The sequence below is a fragment of the Sinocyclocheilus rhinocerous genome, unplaced genomic scaffold (genome assembly GCF_001515625.1).
Source record: "Sinocyclocheilus rhinocerous isolate Xijiao unplaced genomic scaffold, SAMN03320098_v1.1 scaffold963, whole genome shotgun sequence".
NCBI classification, from domain to species: Eukaryota; Metazoa; Chordata; class Actinopteri; order Cypriniformes; family Cyprinidae; genus Sinocyclocheilus; species Sinocyclocheilus rhinocerous.
In genome coordinates, this window is record NW_015638949.1 from 225,656 (window position 1) to 251,098 (window position 25,443).

The 25,443-nt window shown below is 35.7% G+C and overlaps 3 protein-coding genes across 5 annotated transcripts; 1 reads left to right on the forward strand and 2 right to left on the reverse strand.

Annotated features, from left to right (window-relative positions):
* Window positions 1-255: 255 nt before the first annotated feature.
* On the reverse strand, window positions 256-14,773 carry LOC107750276 (2,4-dienoyl-CoA reductase, mitochondrial-like). 2 transcript variants are annotated; one of them, XM_016565586.1, is made up of 12 exons: window positions 14,605-14,773; window positions 12,524-12,713; window positions 12,204-12,295; window positions 11,705-11,937; window positions 11,338-11,574; window positions 11,144-11,221; window positions 10,468-10,684; window positions 9,305-9,372; window positions 8,019-8,159; window positions 7,212-7,284; window positions 2,733-2,850; window positions 256-729 (listed from the first exon to the last, which is right to left on the reverse strand). In XM_016565586.1, exons 1-12 carry the CDS (start codon window positions 14,636-14,638, stop codon window positions 534-536), a joined length of 1,677 nt encoding a protein of 558 aa, XP_016421072.1. In that variant the 5' UTR covers window positions 14,639-14,773; the 3' UTR covers window positions 256-533. The 2 variants fall into 2 exon arrangements, with proteins under 2 accessions (XP_016421072.1, XP_016421073.1); XM_016565587.1 differs by lacking the exon at window positions 9,305-9,372 and having other exon boundaries at window positions 8,019-8,227.
* A 1,669-nt stretch (window positions 14,774-16,442) lies between these two features.
* LOC107750277 (2-epi-5-epi-valiolone synthase-like) lies at window positions 16,443-21,572 on the forward strand. 2 transcript variants are annotated; one of them, XM_016565589.1, is made up of 5 exons: window positions 16,443-16,664; window positions 17,887-18,508; window positions 19,345-19,581; window positions 19,817-20,069; window positions 20,926-21,572. In XM_016565589.1, exons 1-5 carry the CDS (start codon window positions 16,450-16,452, stop codon window positions 21,009-21,011), a joined length of 1,413 nt encoding a protein of 470 aa, XP_016421075.1. In that variant the 5' UTR covers window positions 16,443-16,449; the 3' UTR covers window positions 21,012-21,572. The 2 variants fall into 2 exon arrangements, with proteins under 2 accessions (XP_016421075.1, XP_016421076.1); XM_016565590.1 differs by lacking the exon at window positions 20,926-21,572 and having other exon boundaries at window positions 19,345-19,687; window positions 19,817-19,928.
* Window positions 21,563-25,223, reverse strand: LOC107750266 (microphthalmia-associated transcription factor-like). The gene is made up of 6 exons (XM_016565577.1): window positions 25,157-25,223; window positions 24,579-24,800; window positions 23,308-23,403; window positions 23,062-23,179; window positions 22,818-22,910; window positions 21,563-21,570 (listed from the first exon to the last, which is right to left on the reverse strand). The coding sequence occupies exons 1-6, from the start codon at window positions 25,187-25,189 to the stop codon at window positions 21,563-21,565; spliced, it is 570 nt and encodes a 189-aa protein (XP_016421063.1). The 5' UTR covers window positions 25,190-25,223.
* Between the last annotated feature and the right edge of the window lie 220 nt (window positions 25,224-25,443).

The window sequence follows — 25,443 nt, forward strand, 5'->3', positions numbered from 1 at the left end:
ACACTGATATTTGTATTATATATATTGTATATACTTTTTGGTAAGGGATGTGACCCCTTTGTCTGGTATATATAGCCCTCATGTTGCCATTGTCTCTTGTCTAGCTTTGTTTTGTGTAACTGCTGCTTGGTGAGTCTTTGCCTGTGTTCATGTTCAAGTTTATTTCATGCTTTGGTATCAAGTCAGGTTTTTGTTTATATTTGTATAGTTCAAGTCTTGTAAATAAAAGCTGCACATGGGTTCAGTAAGCTTGCCTGCAGTGGACTTTATTACAGTTGTGGAAAGCAGTGTTTATTGTAATAGTGTTCAAATATAAAAACCATATACAAAATGCACTAGTTAAATAACGCACAAGTAGAGTTGCTTACAAATGAGACACTACACACTAAACAAGTTTGTGGACCCATAGATAACTTAAAATACAGTACTTCCCTTCACCAATGTACTGTATCATTAAAATCAAGGAAGTGACTCAGTATCCTTTAGGAACACTGGGTGAGAGTGTATTACCAAATCCAAGAGGCAAACTTTCTCTACCACAGACTCTGACCACCCTCTATGACTAAGTTATGCCCTGTCATGTAGTCAGAGGCATCAGATGCCAAGTATACCACTGCAGCTTGGAGGTCTGTCACTTGAGCCAGTCGTCCGGCTGGGATATCTGACAGCCAGTGCTGAACTAGAGGCTCCAGACTCTCTGAATGGATGAGAGGGGTGTCAACAATACCACTGTAGAGAAAGAGAGAGAGACAGATCAGACATGAGAGGCAGGGAGACAGTGTTGTTTCAGTTATAGCAGTCACAGTGACATAAAATGAAGTTGGCTATCCTTTAAGGACTTTAGTACTGAGCAGAACAGCTCTGATGGTGTTTACACTGGTTCAATGTCCTTTGATGGATGGATAGTGTGATTGACACACTCCAAAATGAACTTCAGAAGTCTTAAAGTCCACATGAAATCAAAACTGACCCTGTTTGTTACAAAAGTAACAATATATAAAACTGGAAGTTTACAATGAAGTTCCACTCGTGGTTAAAACAACACTGTTATTTGTTCGGTACATATATATATATATATATATATATATATATATATAAAATGTATATATATATATGTTTATATATATGTTCTAATATAGAACATAATATAACTTTGCGAGGGTGAGCTTCTTTACCATTCACTTCATGGTCACCATCATCACCACTCAAATAAATTGTCCCAATAATAGGACGACAATCACATTCAGGTCTGGTTCCATTTGGTACAAAATGCACACAATCCAATCAATTTCCAAAAGATGATATCAATTCTTGCTATTTTTTATTTTTCAAATGAATTGGGTTGCCGCTGCAATTGCAATTGCCGTTTCATGATGACTGTATTATATAATGAGTATATTTCTTATATTATAGGCAGCACTAAAAGAGCTGCGTGTAGTAAACTGGATCACCAACTGTCCACATCAACTTTGATTTTGAAGTTACGTCCAAACTTGAGTGGCGTTTTTGTCCCTAACTAAAGGAAATGCACTCCAAATTGGAGCAAATGTACTTCACGCCGTGGCGGCCGCATGGGAAATACAGCCTGTCTGTTCACACACTCACTGACAGCCGAAATCCCCAACAGCCTTCCGTGCCATTTAAGCTCGGACAAATAGATTTCATTCGACTTGATACCAAATCCGACACCGCAGCTAAATTAGAGGCACTGAAGTAGCATGTGACACCTTTAGTTAACATTTAAATCTCAATTATTTTTCTCTTCAGCACTGCTTTATCTGGGAATTCGTCCTGGCAATCAAAGGCTTACTGTGTTCCCTCAGCCAATTTTGTAGATAATGCAGCTTATCACTGTCGCAGCTAAATTTGCCAATGAAATCAGGCGGCAGTCAACCTCACACGCGCTAATTGTGGTCCCCCCTCCCCCCCGCCCGTATGCATATTTACCAACGGTCACTTCACAGAAATCAGGGGCCCATTGAGAGACCTTGTGTTTGAGGGAGGGGTGGGGGTTTAACGGAGAGAAAAGAATTGCTTCCTTGCAAATTAAAATTAGAAAACAAGCTGGTGCTATATAGAAATGAATAAAGAGCACATGTGCACGTGTTGCGGATTTGCTGTCGGAAGCACGGGGGCTTGGGGATGCTCGGCTTCAAGCGACACGCGCGTGCTTCCTTTTGCTCTTTTCTTCCTTTCCTCAGAAGAACTGCGCTGACAAATAGATACAAACAAGGCTGCCATTGTTTTGCTGACACTTCTGCTGAAGAGGCTAATTTGAATCCCTAATTGAATATAACAATTAAAGAAACTGTTTGCTCCACTCATCCCTCTAGACGTCATCCAATTAAGCTGGATTGCATTGTTTCACACTGTAATTTAGAAACCGAGTCTCAATTGTGTGGCCCATTGTGGAAAATAATGCATTTTGACCCTGTCAAAACAAATTAAGTTTCCACTTAAATATCAAAACAGTCCTCTCTGCTTAATTGGTGCAATGCACATATGAAGAGAGAAAGGCTTTTTTGTTGTTGTTGATGTTGTTGTTTGCACAAAAAGTTGGCACTGATTCATGTGTTACATTCAAAAACATAATACTGGGGAGAACCAAAGCACGTGACTCTGCTTAAGATTGCACCAAGTGGGAAATAATCATGTTACCAGCAATAAAAATGTATTCCAGTTAAATTTTGACTAATCCCACACAGCACAAGTCTATGGTCTGTCACACTTACGGGGAGATGCAATTGACTCGAACGCCTCGATCGATCCACTCTGTGCCCAAGGTTTGCGTGAGCTTTACCACCCCAGCTTTGGATGTGTTATAGGACAGTTGCTTCTGCGGATGCGGCACTATTGAGAAGGAAACAGGACATTTAAAACTTATTAAGAACATTTTTATCAGTAATTTCAAGTCCTTTTAAGAGTGAAATCCCATTACATTATTTGACACAATAGTCAAATTTCCTTTACTGGACAATTGTGATGGTGCACTTTTTCAGTGGCCTTGAGTCCAGAGGTATTTTTCCCATTGATTTTCTCCATAGGGATTTAAAAAAACAATCTTTATTTAAGAGTTCTGGTTTATGTTGTCATTAAAAATCCATTTGTCTTTGAAGAAAATGAATAGGATTTTTTTTAACATCCAAACCGTACTGTTGCACAATGTGGTGGGATATATCGAAGGAACTAACCTTTATTAAATACACTCTTACAAATAAAGGTTCTTTATTGGCATCTATGGTTCCATGAAACTTTAAAGGAGACATATTATGCACCTTTTTACAATATGTAATATAAGTCTCTGGGGTCCCCAGAATGTGTCTATGAAGTTTCTGCTCAAAATACCACACAGATAATTTATTATATCATTTTGAAAATGCCTATTTTGAGTGGAAGCCGAAACACGCTGTTTTTTGTGCCTGCCTCTTTAAATGCAAATGAGCTGCTGCTCCCCACCCCCTTTTCCAGAATAGAGCTGTGCCATTACAGCTCGGACCTGTTAAAAACATCTACTTTGGTTCTGATTAACATGTTTATCGCGCTGAAATTGTGCGTTTTAAACCATATTAGTTTAAACTTCTGATATACGGTTTTCTGAGTGCACACGTACAGAAAGCGGCTGTCACAGCATGTGAGAACTAAATTAAGTTCTCATTCAAGTTTATGTTAAAAACACTCGAGTTACAAAAACAGTCGGTTATGTCTGTGAATGTAAACAGCTGGGAAATAAATTGCATGTTTATTTTAGATCTGTGTGGCAGCAGCAATATACAGTAAATAAATCCACTGCTCTCGTCTCCTCTGAGGATGGGACTCTAAACAGTGTTCTGTGCTCGTCTGTACAGCCAAACACAGAACAGTTAGCATGTTTTGCTCAGACTTTTGCCATGGCATTAGAACTGGTACACCATTGTCGCTTGCGAAATCAAAATGATGGCGCCGTGGGTGGAAATTTACAGATTAAGAGCGGTAATATTATAATGAGATCCCTTTGCAACGTCACTAGGGGAGCGAAATCAGACGCGCTCGTTATCTCAGAGGCTTGCAGAAGGCTTACCAAAACAAAGTTACTGGGTTAATCTTTTTCACCTTTCCTTGGTTGGTAGATGCACCGCGGACCTGATTATAGCACTTAAAACCTGGAAAAGTCAGATTTTCATAATATGTCACCTTTAAGTTTCACCTCCAGGTGGCTTTACAGGTAGATGACATTTTTATTCTAGATTCATTTTATTGGACAAAACATTTATATACACTTCTGTGTACCTCTGTATCAATATTTTTGTGCATTTTCCCAGAAGAACCTGCTATGCATCTGCTATGAGTATAACATGTTAGAACCAGCTTTGAAGCAATTGCTCTATGTGTTACATCAATAAATTATAATGAATTAAACCAACTTTTCAACTTTTAAACACACATTAAAATCCATTTCATACTCTATAATGACCTAAACATGTGATTAATACAAGGCCCAATTACTTCATTTCCTTCATAACTCAGTGAGCGGGTCTTGAACTCCAATGTGACATGAAAACACTTTCATTAGCTTTTGGGACCCCGCAGATGAAGCGATGTAAAATTAATTACTTGGGATGTTCGGTGTGCATCATCTTCAGGAACAAAGGCAAAACGCCATTTGTTTGTCTTGACCATCACAGATGCTCGACACTGCATGTAATGCAGGGAAAAAGGGGCTTGCTTAATTAATCATCACGAGGGAGGCTCCAAGTTACATGCAACTTTAGTAGTTAACCTCGTCACCCGGTGATCTCACTGCCAAATTGGCGTGGTTGGGAGCGAGATGATAAATACGGCACAGCTGTGCGAAGGCAGCGTCCGGTCCTGTGGAGATGGGTTTGCGCTCTCTGGCCCCTCGTTTGTTTTAAAGGAGAAATGCTAACCGGACAATTGTCAGATTGCGCTGAGCCTGGTTTTCGAGCGAAGCTGCTGTTATTCAAAAAAGAGGCCGTTCTTTGCCTACAAATAAGCTTTAAGCCTCAAGATAAGAAAACACAAAAAGGCCAACATGTATTAATCCTAGCAGAAAATTTGGCAAGAGAGCAGGCCTTTTTACTGTATGCCTCAGAGCAGCATTGATGTTTTAAAGAGTATTGTAGTTTTAAAGAGCAGTTGGCTTGAGAGGATAAAAAGGAAAGTGAAGCATATCTTAAATCACATTTAACATACATCCAGATTTTCATTTCACATATCAAGAGCAAGGAAACAAGGCTCCTCTCTGATCTGTAAATTTCAGAGATGTTGCAGGTCAAAGTGATGTCATCAGAGCCTTTTTTTTTCTTAAAAAAAAAAAAAAAGGGCAATTCTGTCATCATTTAGTCACCATCATGTTGGGCCAAACCCATATGACTATTTATACCGTATGAATACAAAAAGAGATGTTTTGTGGAATGCTGTCACTGGATTTTTGACATTTTCAATGAATGTGCAGCATTAACATTCTTCTAATCATTTCTATTTGTGCACCACAGAGAAAAGAAACTCATATGAGTTTGAAATGACACAAGAATGTATAATTGATGACAGTATTTTCATTTTTGGGTCAACTTGCCCTTTAACAGCCAGTCTGTTCAGATACCACTTCATGTGTAAATGCATGATGCCACCTATCTTCCATTTTTGGTTAAATGCCTCTTTTATCCACGGGCCGTAAAGAAGAAAACTACAAACTCACACAAATAATTAGAATTATACCAAAATGAATTTAAAAAATGCCCATCCACGTCGACGGGAATGCAGAAGAGAAAAAGAGAGGGGGAAACAATGCTATTCACCAGATGGACAGAGGCAGTGTCATTGTGCATTTTAATTGGACTTTCAAGATGTATTCCCCAACTTGGCTACAACAGCCCCCATCTGATTACACATTATGACAATATTATAACAGATGTCCAGGCCAATAAAGAAAATTCCTGAAGGACTGTATGTAATGTGAGTAATTGATCACTTTTTTTCTCTTGCCCTCTACTCCCCCTTCCTTTTCTCATTCTCTCTCTCTCTCTCCACTTCCTGTAGCAGCATGCTTCTGTTACAGATTGCACCCACAGTTGGGACTAGCGTCCATATGGTACACAAGTTTATTGGCTAATGGCTACTTGACTACACTGTTGATGGAGTGCTTCTATTGCACAGCAAGGGACCTGTTGGAGGAATTGCGTAGCAAATAACGTTCCTTTACAGTGTGCTGCATAAAAACACGTTTTTTGTTTTGTTTTGTTTTTTTACTGCAGTTCAAGACGGAGCACCCAGGACCGGCGGCATACCAGGAAGTCCCTTTATACGAGACTGGAGCAAGTTGCAATTTAAAGCCTTTCAACAGCATTACAGTTTTCATGTTTATAATGATGCAAAAACAGGCTTCTGAGGGGCAATACATTTGAAGGGCTCTAGTTGAACAAACAATAAAAGGGTCAGTGAATTTTAGATGGTTGTACACACAAACACTATATTAGATATATTACATGCAATTTAGCAGCTTTCAGTAGTTTTAGTGAGTTAAAAGCTATGCGGAGCAGCCTGCGTACAAAACTAAAGATGATTCTATGAAGAGTAAGTTTTTAATTTCTGTATTAAAATTCTTTTTGATATAAAGTCTGATATAAAGTATAAAGTCAAAAATGTGAAATCATGATGATGAAAAATACTCATTAAAAGAATGAAATTATTGAAAAGAAAACCTTATCAAGTAGTTTTGCGTAACTTTTATTATTATGTCTTAGGGGAGAAAGATATATTATTATTTTATTAAATATATATTTCAAGGCAATTTTCCCTCTCTCTCTGTCTATATAAATAAATTATCAATTTATTATTATTATTTATATATATTTAATGATTAAATGCATAAATTTAAATGTCCATTTTTTCAATGATTAAGAAAAATGTTATTACTATTAACTGAAACTTTACTTTGCAAATAATGATATTTTTCAAAACCATATGAATCCAACATGACATTTCTAAAAGTTCGGCACATGTGTTAACCTAGATTTCCAAAAATGTTTTCTTTGTCTTTATCATGGACACTTGTGTATCTATACCCTATAACAAAAAACAGTCAAGTTTTCTTTCTTTTACTTCTTTTATTCTCTTTCCAAAACCCCACCCCTACGTTTGATGAGAGTATTAAATTCAGAGGGAAGAGACAGTGTAATATCTCAGCTTATGGCGGCATAAAAATCATCACTCACCTATTAAACTGGCCATGGAAGCTGTGTTGATTATCTTGCCATATCCTTGCTTCAGCATGACACGACCGGCCGCCTGAGGCAGTAATTTGAGGGAGAAAAGAGACAAATGTGCTTTCAGAGGAACGTCACAGTATTGACACCTTCACTAATCAGACTTCCACGTCTACAGTCTACAGGGAGAGGAATAACAATCCCTGGATGAGCAGAGAGACAAAAAGTGTCAAAAACTCCCGGCGTTCATTTTAATGCGTGTGAGGCATCTCCATCACCTCTCGGTTTTGTGTAAAACAGCTTACTCTGATTTATTTGGTGCCTGGCAGGATTTAATGTCTTCTAATGCTGTAGGTATGAAATCACTTTCCTTCACACCTCTTTTTTCCCCTATCAGAGCTTTTATTCCGTCTCCCGGGAAATGTCAGAAACCAATGGAAAAGTTGTTGCTAATATACAAAAGCAACTAGAATCTGCAAACGTTTGGGCAAATACAAGTAATAGCAACCCATGTGACAAAATGTTAACGCTGCTTTACATACAACAAAAATGCATGGTGATTAATGGCTGTCAGGTTCAGTGGCAATTTTGCTTGGTATATTGTATGTTAGGTGGGGATTTGAACCTGGGTCCCTTTTTAGGCTCTGATCTGGGAGCCTCCTGTTGACAGCATGATGCTGACTGACTGTGGGTCTATGAAATTATTTATAAATGCATGCCGCATTATTAACAATAATTTTTTTCAGGAATGCCTAGACTAAATGGTTTATCTCAGCTGGAATTAATGACAAACTAAATATATAAATGAAGTGGTACCTGGCAACACATGAAAGTTCCTCTGAGGTTAATGTTAAAGGTTTGGTCCCATTCTTCTAGACTAGTGTCCTCACTAGCTGAGTTCTTGTTGATGCCAGCGTTGTTACAAGCAATGTGAATTGTGCCCCATTTTGAAACAATGTCATCAATCATCTTCTGAATGTCCTCTGGTTTGCTAATGTCCGCGGCCACAGCCATGCTTGAAATGCCTGGAACGACATGGATTCATAAGAAGAAGAAAAATGATAAGACAAAGTGCAACATGCACATGAACACATAAATATCACTTTATTAGATTGAGACATAAATGTGGGGTTTTTCCAATTTTAAACACTTCCTCAATCATATAAACTATATGAAATTAGTACAGTACACACACACACACACACACACACACACACACAAAAGAACCTGTTTTCTGAAAAATAATTCTCAAAATGTTGTTAGTTTTTGCTTAAAACAAGATAAAAAGATCTGCCAGTGAGGTAAAAAATCATCTTAATTCAAAGGAAAAACAGGATTATTTTTCTTGCCCCATTGGCAGATATTTTTTCTTGCTTTAAGCAAAAACTAACAAAATATCTTGATAAATTTTGATATTTGTAGTAAAAAAATAAGTCAAAATTACTAAGTAAGAAAAACATTTTTTGCAGTGCACACAAACAAAATTACTGTATATTAAGACAAAAGATGTCACGAATAAGTCTGAACAGCTGGGAAACAGTGTCATTCTGTTTGGTACTATGATACTAGGGCACCATCTGCTGGTTAAATCAAGTAATGTAAGCATTATAAATATAACAGTAAATATGAATATAATATAAATATAATAGCCAATAAAACTTTGTGAAACTAGTGCGCAATTTAGAAAAATCCAGTATGCCTATGGCTTCTAGTAGGACCCCTAAAATCAGTGTTATTTTAGCATTATTTATGTACTAATATAGTATTAATTCATATTTGAATTAGCTTCTATTTTTATATTTTCTGTTTTAATTTTAATCTTAGTTTGTTTTCAGTAATTGTGTTATGTGCTTTTTGTCATTTTTATTTTATTGTACAAGTTTTTATTGTTAACAATATTTCCATTTAGATTTTTTTTTTACTTTAATTTTTATATCAATTTCAGTAATTTTAGTACTTAAAACTTAGCTGCCAGTTAGTTGTAATTTTCAAATTTTTAAGTTATTTAAGTTTTTCATCTAATATTTCTTATTTCCCAAAAGTGATTTTTAATAGTTTTAGTTGCAGTTTTAATTTTAGTTAACACCCCATTTTGAAACAATGTCATCAATCATCTTCTGAATGTCCTCTGGTTTGCTAATGTCCGCGGCCACAGCCATGCTTGAAATGCCTGGAACGACATGGATTCATAAGAAGAAGAAAAATGATAAGACAAAGTGCAACATGCACATGAACACATAAATATCACTTTATTAGATTGAGACATAAATGTGGGGTTTTTCCAATTTTAAACACTTCCTCAATCATATAAACTATATGAAATTAGTACAGTACACACACACACACACACACACAAAAGAACCTGTTTTCTGAAAAATAATTCTCAAAATGTTGTTAGTTTTTGCTTAAAACAAGATAAAAAGATCTGCCAGTGAGGTAAAAAATCATCTTAATTCAAAGGAAAAACAGGATTATTTTTCTTGCCCCATTGGCAGATATTTTTTCTTGCTTTAAGCAAAAACTAACAAAATATCTTGATAAATTTTGATATTTGTAGTAAAAAAATAAGTCAAAATTACTAAGTAAGAAAAACATTTTTTGCAGTGCACACAAACAAAATTACTGTATATTAAGACAAAAGATGTCACGAATAAGTCTGAACAGCTGGGAAACAGTGTCATTCTGTTTGGTACTATGATACTAGGGCACCATCTGCTGGTTAAATCAAGTAATGTAAGCATTATAAATATAACAGTAAATATGAATATAATATAAATATAATAGCCAATAAAACTTTGTGAAACTAGTGCGCAATTTAGAAAAATCCAGTATGCCTATGGCTTCTAGTAGGACCCCTAAAATCAGTGTTATTTTAGCATTATTTATGTACTAATATAGTATTAATTCATATTTGAATTAGCTTCTATTTTTATATTTTCTGTTTTAATTTTAATCTTAGTTTGTTTTCAGTAATTGTGTTATGTGCTTTTTGTCATTTTTATTTTATTGTACAAGTTTTTATTGTTAACAATATTTCCATTTAGATTTTTTTTTTACTTTAATTTTTATATCAATTTCAGTAATTTTAGTACTTAAAACTTAGCTGCCAGTTAGTTGTAATTTTCAAATTTTTAAGTTATTTAAGTTTTTCATCTAATATTTCTTATTTCCCAAAAGTGATTTTTAATAGTTTTAGTTGCAGTTTTAATTTTAGTTAACAGTGACAACACTGCCTAAAGTACAAGAGCATGAAAGTACCACTTACCTTTCAAAGTCAGTTCATGGGCCACATTCTCTGCCTTTCCTTTGTCCATGTCTATGATGGCGACTTTGGCTCCAGCCTCTCCGAGAGCATGTGCGAAGGCCCTGCCAATGCCCTGACCAGCCCCAGTCACATAGGCCACTTTTCCATCCAAACGTAACCTGTCCAGCACTTGCTTCCCTTGAACTCCTCGGAACACCTCATCATAAGTCACTGTGCTCTATGAAGCATAGATCATCATCAGTGATCTGATCAACAGCTGTACTGAAGTTTTCTATTAAGTTATGACGTTAGCATAAATGTGACCCTGGACCACAAAACCAGTCTTAAGTCGCTGGGGTATATTTGTAGCAATAGCCAAAAATACATTGTATGAGTCAAGGACCACAAAACCAGTCTTAAGTCGCTGGGGTGTATTTGTAGCAATAGCCAAAAATACATTTTTGCACCCTCAGATTCCAGATTTTCAAATAGTTGTATCTCGGCCAAATATTGTCCTATCCTAACATACATACATCAATGGAAAGCTTATTTATTCAGCTTTCAGATGATGTATAAATCGAAAAATTGACCCTTATGACTGGTTTTGTGGTCCAGGGTCACAAATGTGCTTTTGAACACACACCTAAGCAATTATTCGTGATGAATATTTTATAAAAATATTTTAAGTATACTGTACCTTCAGCTGTGTGTTTGCCTGAGGGCTGTAGGGCAGTCTTCGTATTATAGTGAGGCCATCTCTCAGAGGAATAATGACCTATAAACAGAGATCAAACAACTCACATTCAGAACTGTCTGGGTTGTCTGTTTATTGTAGAACATAAGTTTTATAAAATGAATAAAAGCTCATATTTGAGAGAAAAACTTGCACACCTGCTCTACTCGAAGATCATTTGTAACAAACTGATTAAAATCTCGCAAGGCTTTTCCAAAATCATCTGCTGAGTCCTTGAGGTAAACTCTCCCTTTAAACAGTGTGTTGTCTACACATATAACACCATCTAGCCGCAGCAGATTATGGTCCAGGAGGAACTTGTAATAGTTGATGTAGTTATGTTTGTCTGCGTCAATGAAAACCATGTCAAACTGCTCTCCCGTGGCAGCTAATTCCTGCAACATAGTACACTTTTAAAGCATTTTCTTAACAAAATAATCAAATAATCAAAATTCCTTTCTGGACAGGACCTATTTAACAGCTCAAATGCCTGTGGAGATGTAGGTAGGACTTGTTTTTCCCCACCTTCAGGGTATCCATAGCAGGCCCAGTCTTCACAGTTATCTTTTTACCATGGGGAGACTTGTCAAATATAGGTTGTGCAAATTCTTTCAGGTAAGGCTCGAGCTCACAGGCAACAATTTGGCCATTCTCTGGTAAGGCCTCCGCCATTGACAAAGCCCCATATCCTGTGAACATTCCTATCTCTAAGACCCTCTTTGCTTTGCTCATATGGACCAGCATCTTTAATACCTGACCTATAGAATGACAATAACCAGTCTTAAAATATAGTTTGCACATATACGCAACTGTTTAAAAGTTTAGGGTCAGTAAGGTTTTTCAGTGTTTTGTAAAGAAGTAAAATAATTATTTTCCATTTTATTGGTTTTATGAACAACTGTGAGTAATTGTGTGTATCTATGAAGACATCAAACATAAAGTACACATGAAAATTAAAATATTCATTAAATGTTGCAATTAAACTAAGATTAAATAAAAAGATTCGTATTTTAAAGATGTATACCTTCTACCTGTCCAGTGATGCATGTAATAGGAAGCCTGAATAAGGTTTTTCCATCCTCATGTACCTTATTCCAGTCATGAGAAATTGATTTCCTTAAGAAAATAAATAAACAGTCACGATGTATATATTGCATATTCATACACATAATACAACATTACAATAATGCATAATTGCATGTGACTGGCAGCCAAAATAATCTTGCACTGCACAAACACTTCCAGGACAAACACAGTGTAACCACAAACACATCCTAAACAAAGGCACATCATTCACAAAACTAATAATCTGCAACCCACACAAAGGTTCAGGTGAATAGTTACCTATACAACTCAGCCAACGGTTCACTTTCCTGGCTGCTCATTTGTTCAAGGTAACCATCCAATCCGCTAGCAATGTCCAGGGCCTTCTGAAGATTATCACACAGCTCAGCTGGAACATTTGCATTATTCTCTGCGATCTCTTTAGCCTTCTGAAGGTACTCAATGACAAATTCCACAGGAGTGTCTGAAACTAATATTAAAAAGATGGATTAGTACATTTATTAGTAGTATGTGATTGATGTAGATGTGTTATGATGCATACAATCATAGATTTGATATATATATATATATATATATATATAGATATATAAGCTTTCATAGAGGTAAGCCTATGCAGTACAGCTACAAAACTTATTACTGATGTCTACTACCTGGTAGAGAACTGATTACATAACACACCACGCCTGTAGAATGTAATATTCATACAGGCCACATATCTTGCTTGCTGCAACCATTCCAAGAAAGAATGAATGAATAAATAAATAAATAAATAAACGGGTACAGTTTGTTGCTAAGAAGAGCAACACAGTGGTTCCCAGCACTGTTTTTTGGCAGGTGACCATAAAAACATTTAATTTAATTTGCCATTTCTTCTCCCACCTCACGAGCCCCTTGCAGTTCCGTTATGAACCGCTAGGGGTCCACGAAACACAAAGTGAAAAAACATCCACCACCTTCTGCTTATTTAGAAACTGTAGGCTAATTGTTGATGTTTTTTATAATAGCAATAAAGCTTAAATAATGCCTACTGTAATTTTGATGTGCCCCAGTTGTAGGCTATTAGTGGCGGCTCGTGGGTTTTAAAATAGAGGAGGCACACTAATTGTATTGGTCTGGGATCCCTGCCGATTATTATTATTATTATTATTTGCTTAACCACTTTAAAATGGCTTTTTGGTTGCTTTTAGTCAGAAAACGTAAAGAAAACGACATACATACAGCAAGATAAAATAATTATATATATATATATATATAATTCTTTTCAGACACCAGTTGCTTGTCACATTCAAATTGGTTGTCATAGCAACGACACTAATTTGTGGAGATTCAGTGCATTGAGTTCCACAAATCTGAATGCATTATTTGTAAATTGACTGTTAAGATTTTGCACAATTTATTATCTGTAATATCATTGTGTTGCCACTAGATGCCTGTATAGCCCTATGTAACAATCCCTAGTGGCCAAGACATTGCACATAATTTACTCATAAATCACCTCAGTGCTGAAAGTGAACACTCGATGGTGATTGGCTAATTTTTTTTTCCAACGGAGGCACGAGAGCTCACCTCTCCCCCGGCCTCCCCCTCCCCTTCTCTATCATTAGCGGTTGCCATTACATCAGCAGATTCGGCACATTCGAGATAGAAAAGCGGCGCTTTCACGTTATGGTATTACAACTGTGAGATTACAAACAAAAAATACACATTCTGAGACATGAACTGAAATTAATTGTGAATTTTATTAACATTAAATCGTCCTCCTCCCATTTTCACCTCAAAATTATGGGGAAGCTGTGCCTCCCCTGCCTCCCCCGACGAGCCGCCACTTACAGAAACTTAGTATCCTAATTTGAAAAAAAAAAATTCTATTTCCTAAGTGAAATTACCATGGATTCTGATAGATTCTGATACAGGATGTTTCTGTATAGGGCTCAGATTCCTCTGAGCAAGATCATGAAGTTTAACTTGCAAAACCTGTCCAAAAATAATAGCTTTTAAAGTCACGTAATGTTAAAATAAATATTTGTCTATATTAATAGGCTATGCATATTTTTTAGAACTACAGAAAATTCCTCAAATCGCTCCAACAACTGAATAACTATTCCCTCCCTTTGACTACAAACCTCTAATTTTCCATAAATAAACACATAACGACACATGAAAGAGTTTAGTAAGTAAACGGTAAAAACGGAGTATTTTTGCTGTCTGTGAGTTGTAAGACTATGTAGATTACACATGCTTTAGATCTGCTGCAACAAACAGAACTGACGTTATTTCAGAAAATGTGCGGTTTTACTTGTCATTTAGCGATCTGTAATACAAGTTCGGGAATACAAACTGACGCACGTAAACATTCCTACCTTTTGCTGCCTGCATAGCTAATCTTCGTTGCATGAATTGGGAGGGTTGTGTTGGCCGTGTTCTCCGTTGCACAAGGCCACCTTACAAGCACAAGCGTTATGCAAATGATGATCACGTCACAAACTTACACAAGGTAACGAATTCGCAGTCAGTGCATCGCCCCGTTTCTGTGTGCAGCTTTCACACTTGTGCGTGCACAGACTACGTAACTGCGCTTCCGAGCACTGTAGAGTTGAGTTTCGAGGGCTGCTGCTGTCTGACCTTTGTGAATTCCAGTCCACGACCCGCAAACCCACCGGTTTGAGCACCAACCATTGCTCAAGTAACTCATTTCACTTGAACCATATGTTTCTTTAATGTTTCAATGTGTCAAATATGTAAATGACTGCAAAATAGTTGTTTATGTTTATACTTCAGAACATTTACAGGGAGTTCCCGTTGAAACCCCTGAGCTTATAATGGAATGAAAGTTATTTTATTATTTTAGATTGGTCATTAATACATCTGAAAACTACTTATTTTATGTTTGTTGTGAGAATAAAAAATTTTTTTGACTGAAATGTTTAATAATATTAACTTGATTTATTCAAGTCTTAAATGTTAATTAACATTACTAAAGAAACCTTACACTTACACGCACACACACACACACACAAACAAACAAACAAGCAAACATGACAGTGATTCCAAAGTTCCAAAGTATTGGATATTGGATTGCTTGACATGGCATGCACAGATAAAGTGTAAAATTATTTCGCAATATGACTACCTGTTTTTTTGTTTGTTTTTTTTGTTTTCTGCAGGTAACCTAAAATGTGTTTAATAAAAAAAGGAATCATGAAAGTGACTTTATGTTCCAAAGAGTTCCAAAGTAGGCCTATGTTGGACATACCATGGGGCATGCAAAGTTCAAAAGTCAAATTATTTTTTTAATATGACTGACTTCTTGTAACTAAAACTCCATAAGATATCATTCTATAACACATATCTAGTCCTCACAATCATAAAATTTACTTACAATATAATTACAAATTATATCCATTTAAAATAAAAATAAAAAATGCTACTAATGCACAGTAATTCCAAAAATCATAATTCATAATTTGACATTTTTGGATAGCAAAGGTCAATGAGGTCTGCACTAACTTTGCTTGTGTGCACGTGGTTTCTTATCAAACAGTCAAACCTGTTATACCACCTTCTCTTTATACACCAATGGCTTCAGTGGTCTTTTCCTTATCTCACTTATTTTGTTATTGTTTTAGTTGTATTAAATAATTTAGGTGTATTCATTAATCATTTATTTTTTGTGTGTGTTTGAAAGAAAACTAATAACTGTCTGGGATAAAAAAGGGGATCTTATGATTGTTATCAATGAAACATTGCACACTCTTCGAGTCTATCAACAAATGAAAGTTATCGCCTTCTTTAAACAATGATATTGACATAGAGTTCTCGGAATGGAGCGCATTCTGACATTCTGCATTTTCATGACAGTGAACTTTGGTGCTCCATTTAAGAAACAAAGAAAGAAAGAAACAAAAATAATAAAGAAAATGTAACTTCATAATCGTGGACAGATCCAATTTGCATCACAGCACCTGTCCATCATTTAGTTCTCATATAACATCTAGTCATATTTCATAACCCACCCGCCTCGGGGCGTTTGCGCACGTGTGATCATCACATATAACTGTTCGTATAGCGAACGTGAGTTGTGTAAGTTCAAAGTCAGTGAGACATCACGGTTTTGGAGAGGGAGAACCTTTCATAAGTATTCCGCGCAAGCTCCTCCCAGATTCCTGCTGATGCACCTCATGACATTACTTAATGACGCTACAAATATGGAGAGAGCTGAGGAACCTTTAACAGTTAATACATCTGAAATTCGCCAGCCAGCTGTTCCTTGCCACCCGTCGTTGGAGAACTCGACGATGGAGAGCCTCAACAGACAGAAGGAAACCGTATTCAGCCTGGTGCAGGTGAAGGGGACGTGGAAACGCAAAGCAGGGCAAAATGTGAAGCAAGGAATAAAAGGACGAGTGTCAGCTGCTAAAATGTGCGTATAAATCAATAAGTATTGCGAACATTTATAGAAAAGCTTACGTTATTTATTTTATTTCTAAAAGTATGTTGTCAGGTGTGTTTTATGTGGAAACAATGAAGTGTGCTTTATGGAAACAATGAAATTATCTAGTTTTATTAAAGTCAGGCTGAATCAAGGTGCATTAGGGTCAAAAGTTTTAAGGGTCACATCAGTTTCAAGTAACTCCTACTGTCCTGAGAAACTGCACCCACCTGTGGTCAGTTTTTTGACCCACTTAAAAGCATCAAATAGATTGCAGGTCTTAAATGGGTGGTTCACTGGGTTTTTTTCTAGGCTTGATTGTGTTTATGGGGTGCAGTCTAACATGTGTTAACGCTTCGTTTTTTAAAAAACACATTATTTTTCACATAATTGACCTTTATTCCACACCTCTCTTGTCCCTTCTCTGAGAAACGGGCTGATCATTTCCTTCTTTTATGAAGCACCACCCTCAGAAATAGGCGATGGGCTCTGATTGGTTAGCTAGCCCAGTGTGTTGTGATTGGCTAAACCGCCTCTAGATCGCAATGAACCACCCCTTTAAGGATAATGTGTTTTTTATCTGATCATAAATTGCATTATGATTATTATTATATTAAAAATATGTATATATTTAAAGCGAATAGGCTACATTTAATTTTTATGGATTAACAGTGTTTGAGTAAAATGTTAAAGAATTTGTTCAGATTATTTTAATTTAAATTACTTTTAGCATTTCATAGCTTTTGATGTACAGAATTTTATAACAACTTATGTATAATTTTGCTATTAGTAAATGGACATGCTAACAGAGCTGCAATTTTAGTTCATATGTATTTCTGTTTTGTTCAAACTAAGTCTCCAGTGAGACAGGAGGAGTCAAATATGAGCTCACTTTACATATCCAATTCAATCATCCACTTATGCAAAGCAGGTTGTGTCAGTATTGCAGCAAAGTGCAGTAGTAGTTTGTGTTGCTATACATCCATGGGGCCTTTTACACCTAAATATTAGAAAAAAATATTATTTAAAAAAAATAAATATTTTTCAAGCAAATGCTTAAATTAAATTAATTAAACGAATTAAAATCTAGATTTTAATTCGTTTGAAAACAGAAATATTGCAGTCAGGTAGCACCACTTATATTTTTTGTAATATTTAATCTGACTTTTGAAAAACAAGCTACAAAATGAGTTATGAGCTTTATATGTTGCAGTTCCTCTAGTGGCACCACCTGGACAGTGGTCACCCCCATCACCTTCACATATACAGTTACTCAGACCAAAAATCTTCTTGACCCCAGCAATGACACTCTGCTTTTGGGCCACATCAGAGACACTCAGCAGCTTGAGGCCTTACGGTCCAGCACCAAGCCCTTAAAACGCTTCATAGTCATGGATGAGGTAGTATACAATCTCTATGGTTCTCAGGTCACCGACTACCTCGAGGCCAGACACGTCCAGTACTGGATCCTGCCCCTGCCCACGACGGAGGAGAACAAGTCCATGGAAATGGCCCTGAAGATTCTGGGGAAAGTCCACCGGTTTGGTATCGACCGGCGTACGGAGCCCATCATCGCCATCGGAGGTGGAGTCTGCCTGGATATCGTGGGTCTCGCAGCGTCCCTCTACAGAAGGCGCACTCCATACATTCGTGTTCCCACTACCCTTTTGTCATACATCGATGCTAGCGTTGGAGCAAAGACGGGCGTGAATTTCGCAAATTGCAAGAACAAACTAGGCACCTACATCGCACCTGTTGCTGCCTTCTTGGACAGGTCGTTTATACAGACAGTTCCTCGCAGACACATATCTAATGGTCTTGCAGAAATGTTGAAGGTACATTTTTTTCCCTTTTTTGGAATATTTATTGTTATAAGTTGTATTCTTACACCACTCTGCATCATATTTGCTGAATGGAATCCAATACTTGTTTCTTGTTAATTTTGGAGTGCTGATTCCCAAAATACGGCCTGTTTTTCTTCAGCACATCATACTTTCTCCCAAATTAGGATATGCATTGTTTAGCATTTTTGCTTTCGACAACCATTTGTAAGGTAAAGAAGTCCTGTATTATCCCTTAATCACTAGAAAGACCGCTACAAAGACATAAGTCTTATGAACCAGATTAAAACTATTTGTTCAAATCTCAGTCAATTTTCACATGTATGAATAATTCTGAAGACATTTTTATATCTAATCCTGATTTCAAGGTTCGAATTATGGCCAGTGATGGAAGAAAATGCTAACAAGGCCTCTGATGTTTTCTGCTACATCTGTGGGTGTTTTACTACATCCAAACAGCCATAGAAAATTACAGATTTTGTGAAAAAGCGTAATTATTTAAAAGCTTTTATGTTCTAACATTAAATGGAGTATTGGAATATATTTTTCCACTCCTTTTTAGATTTCAAGTTAAATTATGCGTCTTTGACATTTGAAAAAAACTTTTGACATTTCTTTTGTTATTTTGTATTAAAGCTGATATTTTCAGTATATATATATATATATATATATATATATATAATTTGATGATATTTTTTAAACATCATCAAATTATGTAATATTAGGCCTTTTTTGCAAATCAGCAGAATTTTGCAAAGCTGTGTTTTTATTATTATTTGTCTTTTTTATTTATGTTTATATTTATTATATTTGTGTTTTTATTGTTTTAGATGGCTCTCATGAAGCACAGAGGGCTGTTTGAACTTCTGGAAATGCAGGGGCAGTTTCTTTTAGACTCGAAGTTCCAGTCCGGTATGGTTCTAGAAGACGACCTCATTGACCCTGCTTCTGTTTCTACCCGTGTCGCTATAGAAACCATGTTAGAAGAATTGGCCCCAAACCTGTGGGAGGATGATCTTGACAGACTAGTCGACTTCGGTCACCTGATCAGCCCAGAATTAGAGATGGTATCTTCACTTCATCAGCCGCACATTCTACTATTTTCAAAGGGTTGGGTGGGGTTAAAAATTATAGTATTGTTTCGCTGCAAGGCTTTCAATATTCTTTTCTTAGGTGAGATACATTATTTTAGTCTGTCTGAAAATTGTTCTCAGAATTGAATTCCTAAAACTGTGGTTCAGGTTTTGGTTATGCATGCATGCAAAATGCAGCAATAACTATTTTTTCCGTTTTTTTTTTTAGAAAGTCCTACCAGCTTTACTCCACGGTGAAGCAGTGAATATTGATATGGCCTACATGGTGTATGTGGCATGTGAGATGGGGTTGCTCACAGAGCAGGAGAAGTTCAGGATCGTCTGTTGCATGCTGGGGCTGGAGCTGCCAGTGTGGCATCAAGACTGCACCTTTGCTTTGGTTCAGAAATCTCTATGTGACAGACTACAACACTCTGGAGGGCTTGTGAGAATGCCTTTACCAACAGGCCTTGGAAGAGCTGGTAATATATTTGAATCTTAAGGATAACATGCTTAAAGGCTAATCTAGGACTGGAAAAAGAATGCCAAATCATAAAACACAACGAACCATATAATCATGCATAGTTAGGGTAAACTGGCTTATCAACTTTTAAAAGGGAGGAAAAGGAAGACATGCCATGTTTTTTCAAATGTCATACCACCATTTAAACTCATATTTGGCACAATATTTTGGCATAACTTCAAAAGTCACAATGTTGCATGCAACCATGGTCAGGTTGTTAGACATCCCTTCATCCTCAAAAAACTTGAACATTGAGACCTTGATAGACTGAGAAAATATGACCCTACTGTAGAGGGTGAAGCAAGGGAAAAAATGTATTTTAACATTGTTTTACCATGTTATCTGCAAAAACAAATGTTAAGATTTTTCGGTAACACTTTATTTTAAGGAGTCCTTGTTACACATGTTACATGTACTTACTATTATAATAACAACTAATTATGCACAATTACATGCAAGTAAACCTAAGCCAAACCTTAATCCTAACCCTAAGTACATGTAGTTAACTGATATTACTCAGTACTTAAATGCATGATTACACTGTAAAAAGGACACCTTAAAATAAAGTGTAACCGATTTTTTATTATTAATTATCAATAATTATTTAGTAAATTATATATATACATATACACACACACACACACACACATATTATAATGCAAGTACAAGCATCTTACAAGTACGAATTTCATGACTTGAGGTTATTAAAAAGAAGAGATTTTAAAGCACCCAAAAGGGATTTTTAACATATCGTGTAAAGTGTTAGTCACATGATTTAGAAAAAGTATATATATTTTTTCTCATTCCTCACTTAGAAATCTTCAACGACACTGATGAAGGCACTCTGTTCCGGGCTTATGAGAAGTGGTGCGATGAACTGAGCACTGGTTCACTTCAGTGAGACCTCAGCCAATGTTTACATACAAGGGATCCTCTTAGCTTTAACAATTTATACGCATGTATTATTCTATGACAGCTTCTGTTTCCTTTTTATTTTGTATACATTATGGGCATTTAAATGTTTTACATTTAAAACAATTGCTTCTCATTACTATAATTGCCATTTTTGTAAATGGCCGTGAATAGAAGAAGGCTGACTTGATATGTGAAGATCTTTCTTTAGTTGTGTTTAAGGGTTTCTTTCCCACCATTTCATATTTGACAAAGAATCATTTCGGTTAATAATGAAATCATTTATTAAAAATGTAAAAAAAAAAAAAAAAATTTAATTAAAAACTCTGTCTGATGTGTTTGATGTAATGCATGCAAGTTTATAATAAACAATTCTCTTATTAGCAAGTCTCCATTATGATGAGAAAGATGTAGCCTATTATGTTTCAGAGCAACAATAGCTTCAGTTTTGTGAACACCATCACAAATACCACAGATATGTGCAGAAAACATGACACCATTTGTCTGGTATTCAATTAATGTTCTCTTGTTTTTATGTCTTCATAAGTCTTAAAAACAAACACAAGAATACTGGATATTGGTACAAGAATACTACTAGATTTGAATCAGATAATCTGATATAAATTTTCACTCCTGTCTTCTTCAATGATTTGTTGCATAAATAAAACTTCATTTTTTATGACTGTATTGACCTTTAAAATATTGCAGTAGACAGAACAGATAACAAGTATAACATACTGTAGAAGAGACAAAAATATAGAAGAGACTTGTAAGAGATTTGTACTTTAGCTTTTCAGTAGCAAATCATTCATCATTATGGAGACCCCATATCATTGTGATAAAAATTTGTGTTTTTATCAATCACGATTTTGACTTGATTTAGATTTTTGATTAAAAACACTGCCTGAAGAACAATATCTACAATGCTGTGCAAAAGTACATACTGTACTGATAAATCAAGATTAATGTCCTTTTAGGATTGATCAACATACATTGCTCAAATCTATTCTCTCTTCTATTCCATTCAATATTTATCATATAGTAACATTAGTCTATCTTCTGCTTTTATTCACCAATTTATGTTACAAGACAGATCTTTGAAAATTTGACACAGTATAAATCTAAAGTGTTCAAAATTCCCAACAGCTTTCTCATGGTGATATGACAAACAAACTTCATTCCGTAAATGAACAAACTTCATATCAGTAAAATATTTCTGTGAGTTATAGCTAAAGACTGGACATGTTTTTGATGTTGCTCTTAGTGTTAATTAACAGTTGTAGAAGTGAATTGAATTGTGCACGCCTAGACATATGTTACTGGTTACTCCACCCCTGGAACACCTACACCCCAAGAAGTTAAGTTGCATTTGTGGACAATATCAAGCCAACTCCAGAAATCACACTTTAGCAGTTTTTATTCTAGCTAGTTTTCATATTGTTCTAGAGAAATCCTTCATAAATCAACAAATTGTTAAATCAGTGACTCTTAACTAGTAAACTCCAACATGATAAATGAAATATATATATATATATTTAATCAAGTGTCCATATTGTGTGCAATTACTGTCTTTATCAAATACACAGGCAATTGTTACACATGCCAATTGTGCATTAAGCTTGAAAATAATTTTTCTTTAATTACTATGTATGTAAATGTAATTTCGAATGTAAAACTTGTTGACACACATTAGGCAATTAAATAATATGTTCTAGATATAAATGTACAGTCTCATGACAAAAAATCCCTTTATTCATGCCTAGAGCCTTCAGAGGCCGAGGAAAGGGAAACATACCTACTGGAAAGCCTTCAGGCCTTTGATAAGTGTCAAACTTGCCACATGATCCAGGCTTGTCCATCATGTGCATCATGCCAGGTGCTGGGGTAACTATTTAATACAATATATCTGACATTGATATTGTGCATTCGGAACTGCACACAATATGGATAATTTTACTATTCCTAAGAATGGTGGGTTTTGGCATGGTAACCAAAAGTTGTTATAAACATTAATTATAGGTAAGATAATGTAATTTTACCAGATAATTCCCTTTTGACGGCCGGTAGGTTAGATGGGCAGGAGTTGTTAATGGTAACCCCAGCTGGAGGAAGAGCATGATTGTTGTACATGTCCAACAGGTTTGCAGAAACTGGAATCTGAAAAATGATAAACCATAACCACAAAGATTTCAGTGCATGTGTTGACTGTTTAGGTGCTTATATAAATCTTAAACATAACAAACATGCATGATACTACAATCCTGATCATTTATTAGGCCCTTTACCATATTAGTCATTTTAAGTCCTGCATCCATGAATCCTAGAATGTCATCATTGTAGCTTGATTCCAAACTTATGATGTCTTCAATTACATCGTCCATCTGTAACAATTCAAATATAATATAAAACAAGAACATAATGTGTTGACATCACCTTCTAATTAGTGCTTTATGTTAGTAATGAAGTCATAACCTGGCTAATAAGAAATGCTAAACCAATAAGATAATTGACTATTAAAACAATGAAAGATGACCATACACCACATGCATGAATCATTTCTTAGAACTTCTATGTTTTTTTCCCAGCTGACACCTTTTACTTTCCTAGAAATCCTTACAGCACTGATGTACTTTAGATCAAAGGCTATACTAGGGCGTCATCAATCTCTCACAGACAAAGGCAGGAACTCTTTGAAGAAATAATGAAAAATTGTGCAACTCACATAACTTGCTTTTTTTGACATCTAATAGGCCTCAGCATGCAGTTACTTAATACTCATAATAATTTTCATCCTTGATAGAGTGACATTACCATTCAATTACCATTCAAAAGTTTGGTCTGGGTAAGATTTTTAAGAAAATAATGCTTATATTCATCAAGTGACAGTAAGGGCATTTATAATGTTACAAAATATTTATATTTCCCTTCTAATTGCAAATACTATGTTTTTTTTTTTTTTACGTTATTCATTAAAGAATCCTGAATTATTTTTTTATCAAGGTTTCCACAAAAATATTGAACAGCACAACTGTTTTCAACATTGATAATTATAAGAAATGTTTCTTGCGCACCTAATCAGCATATTAGAATGATTTCTGAAGGATAATTTGACACTGAAGACGTGAGTAATGATGCTGAAAATTCAGCTTTTCCATCACATGAATAAATTAATTTTAAAATAAAAAAAAAAAGTTATTTTAAATTGTAATATTATTTTCATGAAATTGTTTGTACTATATTGCTTATCAAATAAATGTAGCCTTTGTGAGCTTAGGAAACCTTTGAAAGTTTTGAAAGGTAGTGTATATAAAAATATTTGTAATAAGAAAAATATCCAAAGGTTCGTGCTTTGGTAAAATACAAATCATATGGAGAGACATTCTTGTTTTCCCTTTTCCTTATTTGTCTATGGACATTATTCACACACATTTTAGGAAAACTAAGCTGCGTTGGAATCCTGTCACTGTATTCACCATATTTTGACACTATAATTTGGCAAAATGTATTATCTGAAAGTCTGATTGACATAACTGGTGATGCCAGCTTTTGCATCTACCTCTTTCTCACAGTTGAGGGTGAGAAGTGCCATAGGGCTATTAGGAGCGCTGGCTCCTGGTACAGGGGGCATGCCGTGCTCCGTGGGCTGGCTGGGGCCGGGCCCTGTGCTGGCCTGTGGGCTTAGCTTGGCTCCCAGTGCACTGGACAGGTAATGCTTCACCTGCTGCCTCTGGGTCTGCTGGATGTGGTACTTGGAGGGGCTCTCCAGGTGGGTTTGCACCTGAGTTACAAACAGAGAGGTGATGCCAATATGGTCAGACAGACATTCAGATACTTACTAATACTGTATGTTATCTGTGCATATGATTAATTTCTATTCTGCAAAGAAAATTCTATTTTTTTATAGAAAAGAAGCTCATATTTGATACATTAAATAATTTTATAATTGCTCTGTGTATAAATATTGCAAGCATGCTAAAAAAGACTAAACGCACAGGCTTGCCTATGAGTCTGAGAAAGGAAATTTAAGGAAACACACTAGTCTGATTAGAAAAAAACAGTCGATAAACAAATGTAATCAATGCCGCAAAATGTTAAACTATTTCTGTTTTAGATCAATAAAAAGTCTCATCTTACCTGGTAGTGACTGTACTCTAGCATCTCCAACATGTTAAACCAGACTATTTGTTAGCTTAAAAAATATGATGTGCAAAAATTGACCAGTTGTTTTGGCCAGTTGAAGATATCAATGCCAAAGAAAAGACTGAAGATGTATTTAAGGGGCTGGGAGGGGATTGCTGTTCTCATATTGTTTTTTTTATCAAAACTATGAATTTATGCCTTTATAGAGTTAATTTGACGTCACTAGTCCATTTCCACAATAGTCCCATTGAAACGATGGGTTACTACTGTCTAAACTGAAA